Source organism: Garra rufa, chromosome 16, assembly GCF_049309525.1.
Source record: "Garra rufa chromosome 16, GarRuf1.0, whole genome shotgun sequence".
Taxonomy (NCBI): domain Eukaryota; kingdom Metazoa; phylum Chordata; class Actinopteri; order Cypriniformes; family Cyprinidae; genus Garra; species Garra rufa.
In genome coordinates, this window is record NC_133376.1 from 17146603 (window position 1) to 17162051 (window position 15449).

At 36.4% G+C, this 15449-nt stretch overlaps 1 protein-coding gene across 2 annotated transcripts; it reads left to right on the plus strand.

Moving 5' to 3' along the window:
* Positions 1-1004: 1004 nt before the first annotated feature.
* sting1 (stimulator of interferon response cGAMP interactor 1) lies at positions 1005-11862 on the plus strand. 2 transcript variants are annotated; one of them, XM_073820678.1, is made up of 7 exons: positions 1005-1133; positions 2482-2708; positions 4525-4702; positions 5493-5601; positions 9464-9687; positions 11184-11370; positions 11499-11862. In XM_073820678.1, the coding sequence occupies exons 2-7, from the start codon at positions 2482-2484 to the stop codon at positions 11780-11782; spliced, it is 1209 nt and encodes a 402-aa protein (XP_073676779.1). In that variant the 5' UTR covers positions 1005-1133; the 3' UTR covers positions 11783-11862. The 2 variants fall into 2 exon arrangements, with proteins under 2 accessions (XP_073676779.1, XP_073676780.1); XM_073820679.1 differs by having other exon boundaries at positions 1052-1128.
* The last annotated feature ends 3587 nt before the right edge of the window (positions 11863-15449 follow it).

Below are 15449 nucleotides of genomic sequence, written 5' to 3' on the forward strand. Positions count from 1 at the left end.
ATTGCTAGTGACTCATAATTAGATATTGACAACATTGCAAGTTCAGTACGCCCAAAATACATTCAAACTACACATATTCGTAACTCTTTTTGTGGTTGCTATTTAATTACTTTTCAAAAAAGTAACTACTCATGCGATTTTGGACACAGCCACTGGTTTCGTTTCTGAACAAACCAGTGTTTTTTGACTATAATTGGCTGAAGTAATGATTCAGGACCCATTATCCACCTTATTTTTCCTGTAAGAGCGAACACGGCCATTTGTACATTTTATGGGTCTTGCTACCAGTTTCATCCACTTCCAGCTATTTTTAGCTGTACAAAACAGCACGTTTTGCTGCTTGAAATTGCAGATTGGTGCGTTTTACCACATTATTTTAATGTATTTTCTTAATTATGAACACACTGGTTTGTAGTGCAAACAGTTTTATCATTTACTGCACGTTGTTATTCTTTTCCTTATTTCCCTATAGCGAATAATGAACCAGAAGTCTCGCCCATAAGGCTCACTTAAGGGCAGTTGCTTATCTCTTGTGACTAAATTAATCATTATGGAGTCACTCAACTGATTCATTATGACAGTCACCTGACGCCACCTACTGGTGTATAGATGTAACCTACAGAAAAAGTCACTGAACAATCTCTGGAGCTCATCATAAGTGTAATTATTTGATAAGTGACCTAAATTTCAAATGCTTTTTAAACCTTACATTAAGTCCTTAAACATTTGCTTGAGTCCCACATTTTCAATGATCTTAGATACTGTACTTTCTTATCCACATGTGAATATGTACTCTAAATAGCCTATGTTCAATATTTTATACTGTTTTAAACTTACATTTATTTTTGAAGGCAACATATGGTGAATATTTTTCATTTTTTAGAGATTATTGGTAGAGTGCATTCAAATTATTAGGAAAACAGAACTCCAAGCTTGTTTCGAGAAGGACTTGTATAATATCCATTACTGAAAGTGAAAGTGAATGTGACAAAGAACACTAAGAAATAAGGTGTGTTATGAAAGAGAAGGCAGAGCCAAGCAATAGAGACAAAGAGCGAGAGAGAAAGAGAGATCCTGAGAGAAGATTGCACGGAAGAGTAAAAATCACCGGTCACAATCAAAGCTAATGTAAGGTAAGTTTAAACATGTATTATCATTTCTTAGAATCAACTTTCTTATCATTTTATATGTACAGCATTTGTATAAGAGGGCAAAATATATAAAGCAAGCAGCATAATAGGTGCTGGATAACACAAGCCTACTCAAAAATTTAACATTTTTCATTTTACCTGATGCATTTTTATGGCTAAAACATATACCTGGTGAAAAAAACAGCTAAAACCAGCCTAGGCTGGTTGGCTGGTTTTAGCTGGTCAACCAGCCTGGTTTTAGCTGGTCATAGCTGGAAGGCAGGCTGTTTTAGAGGGGGTTTGGCCACTTTTCCAGCCTGGCCAGGCTGGTCTTAGCTGGTCAGGCTGAGAAACCACCAGCTAAAACCAGCCTGACCAGCCTGGGAGACCAGCTTAAACCAGCCACTTCCAGCTTAAATCAGCTAAGACCAGCCAACCAGCCTAGGCTGGTATTAGCTGTTTTTTTCAGCAGGGATGTTTTAAATTCGCAAATCAGTTAACTTTTTTTAAAATATGGCATTTATTATTTGAACGTCCCGGCGGCATGACAACTAAACTTTCTAAAACTGTGGATGAATAAAGAAAAAAAAAAATAGAAAATAGAAAAACAAAATCTTTTAATACATATACTTAGAATCAAATCATTCTAAATGTGCCAAACTGCTTTTCAATCCAAACAAATCCACTTATAGTCTCACACCCCTTTCGACAACTAGACAATAAACACCATAAACCATGCATGATTCATTCTGATAGTCAACACGAACACCAATAAAGCTATCTGTATGAAGTTGTGTACGGATCAGGTTTAGATCGAGTAATTTATGTGGTTAGAGTTGGATATCGAAATAAAGCAGCAGGTGTTTTCCTCCACTTGCGGTTTGCGTTGTCCGTATCTGTCATATTCCAGGTGAAATGCAAACGAGCTGTAGGCCTATATCCAAATACTTAAGAGACGACAGTGGTAAAACAAGGAGTGGCATTCATTATTGCAAAACTTGCAGTTCCCGTAAACCCGGGTCAGATGCAATCTTATGCACAGCTTTAAAACAACACTATGTCCAAAACAAGAACCAATTCAAAATTGAAAGTAGAAGTAGAATTTCTCTGGAATCTTAAGTGTAAAAGCACACCAGAAATAGATGTAGGGTATTTCTTTAACTATGGACAGTTCTGTCATATTGGAAAAAAATTGTTCTCTTAAAACTTTTCACACTTATAGAGTTTAATGTTTTATACGTTTATTATGAGTTTTAAAACGGTTTGTTAAAAATCAACCTCTGGGGAATTTAAGTGCAGTATACCAGTTGTAAATTGATGTCTACACTGTGGATTGTTGCGTTCATTTCAGATGACTGGTGTGATGGGAGAAGACGGTCTGGTCCCCAGAGAGCGCAGCAGCCTGCCAGTGCTGTGTGCTGCTGGACTGGGGCTTCTCATGCTGCTGATTGCTTGGCTGCTGGACGCTGACAAGTTCAGTGAGAGAGTTGGAATGATCGTTTTTTGCATCACAGTAGAAGTGTTTATTCACGGTGTGTGCTTGTTTGCAGAGGAGTGGCTCTTCCATTCCAGGCAAAGGTTAGAAAACTATGCAAATACTTAATACAGTATGTCCTCGCATCACGTAATTTAGTTGCAGTATGCAATATGGTACAATTTTGTCTTTCCACTATCCACCTTATTGTTCTCATAAGAGCGGGTGCAGCCGTTTGTACCTTGTATAGGTGTGGCTTCTGGTCTCATCCCTCCAGCTATTTTTAGCTGTACAAAACAGCTCTTTTGCTTCTTGATATTGCAAATTGGTGTGTCTTACTATATTATTTTAATGTAAAATCTTAATTATGAACACTGGTTTGTAGTGCAAACAGTTTTACTGTTGATATTCGCCTCGTTATTTCCCCGGATTCTTGCCCATGGTCTTACTTCTGCATTGAAGAATAGGGTGGATAAAGAATCTCTGTGGAATGTATGTTGAAGGAGAAGTTCACTACCAGAGCAAAAATTTACAGATAATCTACTCACCCCCTTGTCAAGATGTTCATGTCTTTCTTTCTTCTGTCATAAATAAATTGTGTTTTCTGAGAAAAAAATTTCAGGATTTTTCTCCATATAGTGGAACTCTATGGTGCCCCGAGAATGCAGTTAAAATGTGGCATAAATGATTGTTTTGTTTTTTTTTTAATTACAATTTATTTATTTTTTAACCTCCCTTTGTCTTGCTCTGCCTGAACTCTGTTTTTTCCGGTTCAAGACAGGTAGGGTATGTCGAATAACTCCCATCTTATTTTGTCCCTCAACTTCAAAAATAATTTCAAAAGCATCATACATCGCTGCAGATGTACCGACCCAGTGTTTGCTTGGTGAACATGCAAAAAAGATCAAACACCCTTAACAAATTTTGAATTTGAGGGAGAAAATAAGATGGGAATTTTTCAACATACCTAAAAAGACCATACTGGTCTTGAACCGGAAAAAAACTAAGTTCAGGCAGAGCAAGACAAGACAAGCATTTGAGGTTAAAAAGTATTTAAATTGTAATAAAAAAAATAAAAAACCATAACTGATCATTTCGCTAGATAATACCCTTCTTTCCTTGGCTGGGATCATTTAAAGCCCTTTAAAGCTGCATTTAAACTGCATTTTGGAAATTCAAACTCGGAGCACCACAGAAGTCCACTATATGGAGAAAAATCCTGAAATGTTTTCCTCAAAAAACATAGTTTCTATATGACTGAAAGGAGTAGTTCACTTTCAGAACAAATCATCCAAGATGTTAATGTCTTTCTTTCTTCAGTCGTAAAGAAATTTCTCTCTATATAATGGACTTCTATGGTGCCCCCGAGTTTGAACTTCCAAAATGCTGTTTAAATGCAGCTTCAAAGGGCGCTAAATGATCCCAGTCAAGGAAGAAGGGTCTTATCTAGTGAAATGATCGGTTATTTTCTAAAAACATTTACAACTTACATACTTTTTAATCTCAAACGCTCATCTTGCCGAGCTAGACAAGATGAGCATTTGAGGTTAAAAAGTATATAAACTGTACTTTTATTTGGAAAATAACCGATCATTTTGTTAGATAAGACCCTTCTTTCCTCGGCTGGGATCGTTTAGAGCCCTTTGAAACTGCACTTTGGAAGTTCAACCTCGGGGGCACCATAGAAGTTCATTATATGGAGAGAAATCTTGAAATGTTTTACTCAAAAAGCTATTTCCTGAAGAAAGAAAGACATGAACATCTTGGATGACAAGGGGGTGAGTACATTATCTATACATTTTTGTTCAGGAAGTGAACTTCTTCTTTAAAGGTTCTTCATGAAACAATAGATGACAATAGAGTGTTGGATAAAAGTGTTCCAAAATGTCTTGTTTCAATATACAATATGCTCTTTTACAGGTATCATGGCAGAACAAATGATATCTTCAAGGCTTGTTTTAGAACGCATGTTGTTTTAGGAATGTTTGCAGTATTCCTGATGCTAAAGTTGGGTGGAGTTTCATTCTCAAGAGAGCAATGGAGCACCGTGGTCCTCATGTGCGCCGTTTACCTGATACTTAAAAGCTTGCGGGTTCTGGTAAGATTTATCACATGCCAGGCGAACAATATGTATAAATCAAAACATTATGTGATTCCCATGAAAGACTTATGTTATTTAAAAGTTGTACTCTGTGAGCTACTGGTGCTACCTGTTGCTATTTTTACCATAACACAACTCAGAAAATAAAAACCTGATAAAATGCAATGGTGTGCGGTTTTTAGTTGTAATTTATAGTTGGCAACAAGAGAGCAATGTAAGTCTTTACTGCTTTTCCTAGCGATAAAAAGTGAAGAAAAAATGGGAAGATGCCTGTGGACGAATAAAACTTCCTAAAGACCCGCGCCTTGGTTCTCTCCATTTACAGCTACTACAAGAGCTTACAAACGGCAGAGACAAGAAACGCTAGATGCCATCCTGGCAGGATGTAAACACGCCGACGCTTCTCATGATGCCGCGGCCACTAAAGGAGATTCTCAGTGCTGATTTCACTTGATATCCACGGGCGTTTAAACTCCTCGTGGGGAAAAATTGATGGTACGGCAATTGGTTTAAGCCTACACTTATAACCATTGCCATCTGTAAGCTCTTTTACTAGCTGTGGTCATCATTTCAGTATTTTATTTTCAGAATTGTGTATTCTGAATTTTAAAAATAGCAACAGGTAGCGGCAGTAGCTCACTGAGCGCACATTTCACAATTTATTGTAAACAACTATGTGTTTGTACTGAAGCTTAACTGTGGATGATTAAAAGTATAGCCTGAAATAATAAAAAAAAATGCAAATAAATTAAACAAGTAAAATATATCAAATGTTATGTTTTTGCAGAGCCCTGCTCCGGTTGAGATCTCAGAAATCTGTGAAATGAAGAAGATGAATGTAGCACATGGTCTGGCCTGGTCTTTCTATATCGGCTACCTCAAATTTGTCCTTCCAGGTACATTCGTTTACATTGTACATGTGAGACGATACTTGTTGAGGCCTCAAGAGGGCAGGAAAGACACACAGTTTACTCAAAGGCTGCTAACTAAATAGCTGGATGTATTACAGTTTTTTCTGATGGCTTAAGCACATTTTTTGTAATTGGCTATTTTTGCAAAACTCTACACACAAATAAGAAAACCCTTCACCAAATCAGCAAAACATTGTAGTTTTCTTGCAAAAGCTAATAAACCTTGCTTAACTCTTCAAACCTTCGTAAAAATGGTATTTTCGTATCAAACATTTAACACAAGCCATCACATTAATAAGCACACAATGCACCAACTACACTCATCTGGCTTTTGCTTTCTCTGTGCACAAGGTAGGCTATGTCAGTTTGAGGTCTTACTTTTGTCATAGTTCTGAAAAAATTGAGGGATCCAAACTTCAAGTACTGGTGTTTATTTACACACATCAAAACAAACACAAGTGTTTTTTTTTCCAAGTCAAAACAAAATACTGTAAATAATAGCCATAAATGTGTATAGTTTTTCTAGGAGTGTGATGATCATTTGGAAATTGAGAGTAAAGCAGTGAGTTGTGTTTACAGTTCCGCAAAAAGAGTGCAGTGGATTGTACCTACAGTTTTGCAAAGTGTGTGTTACAAAATTGAAAACTGAGTGCAAAGCAGTGTTTGTGCTTTTAGTTTTGCAAACTCAGTGAGTGGTTTTTGTATAAGTATTAATAGTTTCAGAAATTGTGCTATAAGAATCACAGTTAGGGTTTAAGCCATCAGAAAAAACTGTAATAGTTTTAGAAATTGCGCTATAAGAATCATAGTTAGGGTTTAGGAATCCTTTTGCAGAAATGACTGCTTCAATGCGGTGTGGCATGGAGGCAATCAGCCTGTGGCACTGCTGAGGTGTTATGGAGGCCCAGGATGCTTCGATAGTGGCCTTAAGCTCATCCAGAGTGTTGGGTCTTGCGTCTCTCAACTTTCTCTTCACAATATCCCACAGATTCTCTATGGGGTTCAGGTCAGGAGAGTTGGCAGGCCAATTGAGCACAGTAATACCATGGTCAGTAAACCATTTACCAGTGGTTTTGGCACTGTGAGCAGGTGCCAGGTCGTGCTGAAAAATGAAATCTTCATCTCCATAAAGCTTTTCAGCAGATGGAAGCATGAAGTGCTCCAAAATCTCCTGATAGCTAGCTGCATTGACCCTGCCCTTGATAAAACACAGTGGACCAACACCAGCAGCTGACATGGCACCCCAGACCATCACTGACTGTGGGTACTTGACACTGGACTTCAGGCATTTTGGCATTTCCCTCTCCCCAGTCTTCCTCCAGACTCTGGCACCTTGATTTCCGAATGACATGCAAAATTTGCTTTCATCCGAAAAAAGTACTTTGGACCACTGAGCAACAGTCCAGTGCTGCTTCTCTGTAGCCCAGGTCAGGCGCTTCTGCCACTGTTTCTGGTTCAAAAGTGGTTTGACCTGGCGCCTGTACACGGTGGCTCTGGATGTTTCTACTCCAGACTCAGTCCACTGCTTCTGCAGGTCCCCCAAGGTCTGGAATCGGTCCTTCTCCACAATCTTCCTCAGGGTCCGGTCACCTCTTCTCATTGTGCAGCGTTTTCTGCCACACTTTTTCCTTCCCACAGACTTCCCACTGAGGTGCCTTGATACAGCACTCTGGGAACAGCCTATTCGTTTAGAAATTTCTTTCGGTGTCTTACCCTCTTGCTTGAGGGTGTCAATGATGGCCTTCTGGACAGCAGTCAGGTCGGCAGTCTTACCCATGATTGCGGTTTTGAGTAATGAACCAGGCTGGGAGTTTTTAAAAGCCTCAGGAATCTTTTGCAGGTGTTTAGAGTTAATTAGTTGATTCAGATGATTAGGTTACAGTTTTTTACAGACGCTAGGACACATTTCTCAATACTTAGGTTACTTTTGCAAAACTCTTCACACAGTGAGCACACCAGAAGTCTATGTGGGCTAAACTGAGGATCAATTATCATTGTTTTGGCACAAAATGCATTCAATGACTACATCTCTCAAATTTCATGAATTCTTTTCTCACTCAGACACAACAACTGCCAAAGATCTTTGTACATACAGGACATTTTGCACATGCTTACATACTGTTTTCAAAACTGTTAAACTTATGTTCAAAACAATAACATAATGCAAAACTGAACAAGACAGCAAAATTCAACAGCAATATTTTATTGAAACATATTTTAAATCTAAAAATGCGAGTAGTTTAGCATTACTATTGTATCTGTATCAGTGGATGGTGTGTATACAAATTCTTGTATTTTGGAATTACTTAGTGCAAAAAAATAAAAATAAATAAACAACATAAAATATTGACGAATTCTGCATCCTGTCTGATTCATTCCAGTAACATATATTGCAGTTATAAACAATATATATTGCAATTATAAACAGAAATGTGTCCTTGTTTTACACAAGAAAACACTGTGTAATGCTACATGTTGTTAGTGTTTTTTAGGCCATTGTTTTTTGGGTGACAAAGTGTGTTTGTTGGCTGTCAACCTTTGCAAGTGTTCTGGAAGAATGAGTTTATTTGAGACCAGAATAAAATGTTTTGGTAATTGTAGTGCATTTTGAATGTGAAATGAACTAATTTCCCAAGCTGAAAGTCGGTTAGGAGAATTGTGTGAAGAGTTTTGCAAAAGTGACCTAAGTATTGAGAAATGTGTCCTAGCATCTGTAAAAAACTGTAATAGCTCGTTTAGAGAACCTTTTTATGATATGCTAATTTTTTGAGATAGGAATTTTGGGTATTAAAACAATAAAAGGCTTGAACTACTTAAGTTGTGTGTAATGAATCTAAAATAAATGAAAGTCTAATGTTTATCAGTACATTACAGAAAATAATGAACTTTATCACAATATGCTAATTGTTTTAGAAGGACCTGTACTGTTTTCAAAACTGTTAAACTTATGTTCAAAACAATAACATAATGCAAAACTGAATAAGACAGCAAAATTCAACAGCAATATTTTATTGAAAAATATTTCAAATCTAAAAATGCAAGTAGTTTAGCATTACTATTGTATCTGTATCAGTGGATGGTGTGTATACAAATTCTTGTATTTTGGAATTACTTAGTGCAAAAAAAAATAAAGATAAATAAATGACATAAAATATTGACGAATTATGCATCATGTCTGATTCATTCCAGTAACATATATTGCAGTTATAAACAATATATATTGCAATTATAAACAGAGATGTGTCCTTGTTTTACACAAGAAAACACTGTGTTATGCTACATGTTGTTAGTGATTTTTAGGTCATTGTTTTGTGGGTGACAAAGTGTGTTTGTCGGCTGTCAACCTTTGCTAGTGTTCTGGAAGAATGAGTTTATTTGAGACCAGAATAAAGTGTTTTGGTAGTTGTGGTGCATTTTGAATGTGAAATGAACTTCTTTGCCAAGCTGAAAGTCGGTTAGGAGAATTGTGTGAAGAGTTTTGCAAAAGTGACCTAAGTATTGAGAAATGTGTCCTAGCGTCTGTAAAAAACTGTAATCACAGAGCATGGTGCTAGCAATACCAAGGTGAATGAACTCATGAAAAAAATATTAAAAGGCTTCAGAAGTTTTTAAATATAGTGCACACGACTAATATGAACTAATTTGATGGTGTTTTTTGAGAGCAAGGTAGTCTCTGATCACTTTATGCTTTTATATGGAAGTATGCAGTGTGCACATTCATCGTAATTTCAGGCATGTTTCAGATATGCGATTAAATGATGACCCTGAGCTGTAAAACCATGCACCTGATCATATGACAGATTCTGCTCACTTTCCATTTTCACTTTTTCTGTTCTTTCACCTGCAGATTTACAGAACAAGGTCAGCCAGTATTCCTCCACCAGGGGGAAACTGAGCTCTCCACGTCTACATATCCTTCTGCCCCTCAACGCCAAGGTTCCAACCAAACCTGAAGAGGAGGACACTAATGTGGCCTTCCACGAGAACCTTCCGGAACTGGTGCGGGACCAAGCAGGGGTGCGGAAACGTAGCTACAAGAACAGTGTCTACAAGATCACCCAGGACAATGAGGTGGGCTAATGCTAATTACTGACAACGTAAGTAATTAGAACTTTTTCAATAAAATCACTGAAAAAATGTGATGATACAGAGCTAGCATTTCAACTAGCACTATTGTGTCCATTGATACTCACCAAGCCTGCATTTATTCGATCCAAAGTACAGCAAAAACAGTAAAATTTAGAAATATTTTTACTATTTAAAATAACAGTTTTATGTAAAAAATGTAATTTATCTGTGATTTCAAAACTGAATTTTTAGCATCATTTCTCCAGTCACACAATCCTTCAGAAATCATTCTAATATTCTGATTTGCTGCTCAAAAGACATTATTATTATTATGTTGAAAACAGCTGAGTAGATTTTTTTCTGGTTTCTTTGATGAATAGAAAGTTCAGAAGAACAGCATTTATCTGAAATAGAAATAGTTTGTAACATTATAAATGTCTTTATCGTCATTTTTGATCAATTTAAATGATCCTTGCTAAATACAAGTGTTCATTTCTACTATTTCTTACCTGACTCCAAGCTTTTGAATGTTACAAAATGTAATGTTTAATGTTACAAAATCAGATAAATGCTGACCTTTGGATCTTTCCATTCATCAAAGAATCCTGAAAAAGTACTTAAAGGGATAGTTCACCAAAAAAATTAAATTTGATGTTTATCTGCTTACCCCCAGGGCATCCAAGATGTAGGTGACTTTGTTTCTTCAGCAGAAAACAAACAAAGATTTTTAACGAAAACCGGTGCAGTCTGTCAGCCATATATATATATATTTGTCTTTGCATGTTTTTTGTTACTTTCAAAGGTTTGGTGCCCGTCCACTGCCATTAAATCACTAACAGACTGCACCGGTTTTCAGTCACCTACATCTTGGAAGTCCTGGGGGTAAGCAGATAAACATAAAATTTTCATTTTTGGGTGAACTATCCCTTTAATTGTTTTAAATATTGATAATAATAATAATAATAATAATAATAATAATAATAATAATAATAATAATAATAATAATAATAATAATAATAATAATAATAAAGTTTCTTGAACAGCAAATCAGCATATATGATTTCTTTAGAATCATGTGCTGAACATTTATGGAATACATTTGAAAATATATTCAAATAGAAAGCAGAAAAGATTTCTTTAAAACATTTAAAATTTTGATGTTAAAAAACTTTTGACTCATAGTTCAGATATGTTGCTTATTAATGCACATGCTTCTAGTCTGAACCTCTCTGGTGTTGAGAAAGTACACACTTTTAAGTAAGCTATGTAGTAAGGCTATATTCCAGTACTAATGCAGAAGTTTGCATATACTAGTGATGAGAGAAAAGACTGTCTTCATTTAACTGTACTGAAAAAGTAGGAAGAGTATAGTAGGATGGATAATATGCAAATTGGGATGCAGCAACACAAACATTTAGCTGTCAAAACAGCATCTCCTTGTGGCTAAAATCTGCACTGGCACTGAAAATAAATTCAGTGCTTTACCTTCTTATTCCTAGACTTTCAGCTGTGTTCTGGAATATGCAACACCACTGCTGACGCTGTATCAGATGTCCCATGAGAGCAGAGCAGGGTTCGGAGAAAGAGAAAGAAAACAGCAGGTCCTGTTGTTCTACAGAACCCTCAGCCAAATTCTGGAAGATTCTCTAGAGTGCCGGAACCATTACCGGCTCGTCCTGCTCAATGGTAAGAGTCTTGTGCCTGAAATGATCAAAATACAGTCTTTTAGAGTTTGAAATATAATTCTTGTCATTTTCTCTTACAGTTATTTATCTCAGTGTCTGTAATATAGATGCCATACACCTGTTTTTCAGATGAGCACACAGGTGACCCTCATTACCTCTCTAGAGAGATCATCCAGCACCTGAAACAGCAGGACGGAGAGATCCACATGGATCCCATCCAAGAGCTAACGAATGAAGTCCATGCGGTTCCAGAAGAGGGTCCGATTGGGCGTTTTAATGGTGCGCAACGTGCCATTTTCCTAGAAGACTCAATGAGCAGTGACCCCACCCTCATGTTCAGCCAACCAAATTCCTTAAGATCTGAACCAGTGGAGACCACTGATTATTTTAACCAGCCAAATACAAGAAAGTGAGATTCAGTCTTAGAATTATTTAAAAGATTTTAACGTAATAATGACATTCAAGAATCCATTAAATCAGCTGTTCATAACCACCCTCATTTTCTTTGTGTGTTTCCTCCCACTCCAGTCTTTTCTGTACTTATGGATAATTTCAATGATAAGTATTTGCCAGCACACCCAAATAAAAGCTCATGCCACATTTAAATTTCAGGAATAGAGTGTTTTCACTACGCGTCATTAATCGGCCATATTGTAATCAATGCCACTGAACCGAACAAAACTTGCATATTTTGCTGATTATTGCTGCTGAAAATGGTCAATTATTGTCATGTTTTGGTCTGTATACTAATTACTAACTGGGAAAACATTTGGAGTAATATAGACTGCCAAAAGTTATAACAAATCAAGGAGAAGAGTGCAAAAGACTGTCTGAGGAACAAAAGACGTTTGTGGTTGGCCAAACTGAACCAGGATTTCCAGGGCAAGAATCTTGACAACACGTGTTTGTTCTTATCATTTCCAGTCAGGTAGGTGAAATATTAGGCTAATATCTTAATTAATAATGCTTGTACATATCTTTACCACCTTTTAACTTAGTTTTATCAAAATATTGTGAACTTTCCTGCTTACTAAGTCCTTCTCTACAGTATATGATTTAGCAATGTCCACAATTTTTTTTTCCAAGGAATCCACCGAATGTTCAGCCACCGAAATTATTGGTTTAAACAAAAAATCATCTAATGTCCATTTCAATGGACGCATAGTCTGAAGGGGTTTTGCTTATTAAAAAAATAGTAACCTTAAAATGAATGTCTTCATATTCATATATTCCTTACGTTTTTTCCTTACTGAAGAACTGCTTATTCTCAAAAAATACTGTTGAAAATTCCTTACTTCTTCCAGTAAAAACGCTCTCCTCTGCTCTGACTGACTCTTACTTTCCATGACCTGCGGCAGAATAATTACAATGAACAAGAGAAACAAGTTTAAACAAGCAAGTTATGATGACGGAGGGGATTTGTAACACCAGGAATTATGATTTAAGATGAATCACAACACTAGTCGTCTATGACTAACATGTTTAAATTTAACATTTATCCACAGATCAAATATCTTATCCGGCTGATATAGCTCATTTAAAATAAGAGCTTATAAAGTGCTTATTCTGAACCTTGGCAATTTAGCTGAGCAATATTTTAATGAAGTAGTAAACTAGTTCATCAGGTTTAAGCTGTAATTTGGCTGGTGGATTGATAAATGAGCAATATCACACTCTTAACATGAGATATAGCTGTATATCGGCACTGCTGTGATTCGGCCTTAGGTAATCTTTTGTGCAGAACTACTTCCTTCCGCCACAAATTCAAATCTCAGTTTGACAGTTGAACAGCTGAGCACAAGCCTCTGTTACTAATTCCAAAACATTTTAGAACTAGTAACGGACGAATGTTGAGTTGCTTCAGCTTATTGTATTAAAAGCTCAATGTATTGTAGAGTATTATGAAAGAAAGATGGACTGGGCGAGTGCGATTACCTGCATCTGATACAGCATCCATTGTTCAGATCAATCCCATATTCACAATTAGATTGAGTGTCCACTGAGAAAATAAGGTTAATATCCTTTTATCTATTCATCAGGCTGATTTCGGAAGACAGAGCTGCTCAGTGCATTTGTCAGCTGCTTTAAGCTGATTTTGAAACTAAAAATAACTTCTGTTTATGACTGCGTTTATTTTTTCAACGTCTCTTGTCGCCATCTAATGGCGGAACAATGTAACTAAAATCACGAACACACGCACCGTTTCTGAACACTAAACTGTATTTTAAATACTACTATTATTTATATAAAATATTATTTATTAAATAATAATATTTAATAAACAACAACAGCCATCATAAAAGTTACTGAGCAATTCAGTCACATGATTTACATAAACATGAGATTTTGCCCAAACTACTTAACTAAACTACTAAAACTACTGCTCTGGAACAAATAATAGATTAATGAGACCAAAGACTGCCCGTTAGATTTACCCAAAACAAATATCTCATGTTTAACCGCTATAGAGACATCAGAGCCAGCAGTACATTCCAGAAGATCTGGCCGAGTTGAGGCTTCTCTCGTGCGGGTTCATGAGTAGCCTAGACAGAGCTCTCATGTCCTAAAACGCCTAAAATAAATTGATCAAACAGCCCCTACATCACCACATGTTGTTTAAGAGGGTTTCAAGAAAAAATCCTTCTAGCTCACCCAAAAACAAACTCCTGCATATTCACTTGTCAGACATGATTGGAACTTCAAACAGGACTGGATTCTATGGTCAGATGAAACTAAAAATGAGCTTTTTGGCAGCTAACCCTCCAGATGGTTTTGGTGCAGACAGGAACAAAAAGTACCCCATGCTCATGGTTAAAAATACTGCTAGGTCTTTAATGTTGTGGACCTATTTTTCTGCCGGAGGTCCTGGACATCTTGTTTAGATACATGGCTTCATTCTATCAAATACCAGCAGATATAAAATCAAAACCTGACTGCCTCTTTTAGAAATCTTGTAATGGGCCATGGTTGCATCTTCCAGCAGGATGATGATCCAAAACAAACATCAAAATCAACACAAAATTGTGTCACTGAGCACAAAAGGAAGCTTCTACCATGGCCTTCCCAATTCCCTGACCTGAACCCTCTATAGAAACTGAAGAGAAGAAGCACCAACATAAAGCTGGGAAGAGAGAGATTCTGGAGAATCGAGAGATTCTGTTTGAAGGAATGGTCTCTGATCTCTTGTCAGGTGTTCTCCAAACTCATTAGACATTGTTGGAGAAAACTCAGAACTGTTATCTTGGGAAAAGGACGTTGCAATAAATGGGTGCCAATAATATTGGCCAACGTGAACTGGAGAAAAACATTTATTTTATGATGAGATTTCACCCCTATTGTTTTCTTTCAATGACAGGCTAGAATTTTGTGAATTTTTTAATAAAAGATCAAAAGGATAAATTATGCAGATTTATTTTCACATCCACCTTTGCTCATATTTACCAAGGGTGCCAATATTAATGGAGGATACTGTAGATATCCACCTTATCCTTCAACCTGAATGGGCGAGACTTCCAATTCATTAGTGCTATAAGGAAATGACGAGAAGAATAACAAAGTGCAGTAAATGGTAAAACTGTTTGCACTACAAACCAGTGTGTTCATAATTATTATAATACATTGAAAATAATATGGTAAGACACACCTATTTCCAATATCAAGCCGCAAAACGAGTTTTGTACAGCTAAAAATAACTGGACCACGGATGAGACTGGAAGCTAGAACCATTAAATTTACAAAAGGCCGTGGCTAGATGGATTAGGCTATAAAAAAGATTTGTAATAACCTTTAGCATTTTTAGTGGTTCAGTATATTATTTAGCATTTTATTCAACCTTATTCATTCATGTTTCTCAATTAATTTGAGGCCATAAATATTCCTAAACTAATTTCATCTGTAGCAGACGATTCTGAGAATATTACAGCAATGTTTGAGTAATTTTGGTCAATACATAAATAAATAAATAATACAATATTATTATGTTAACAATTTCCCAGTTAGAAAATGAAATTTGATTAAGTGATTACATTATAAAATTATAAGCATTGTATTATTTTATTACAGAAAAGAAGTAAATTTAAT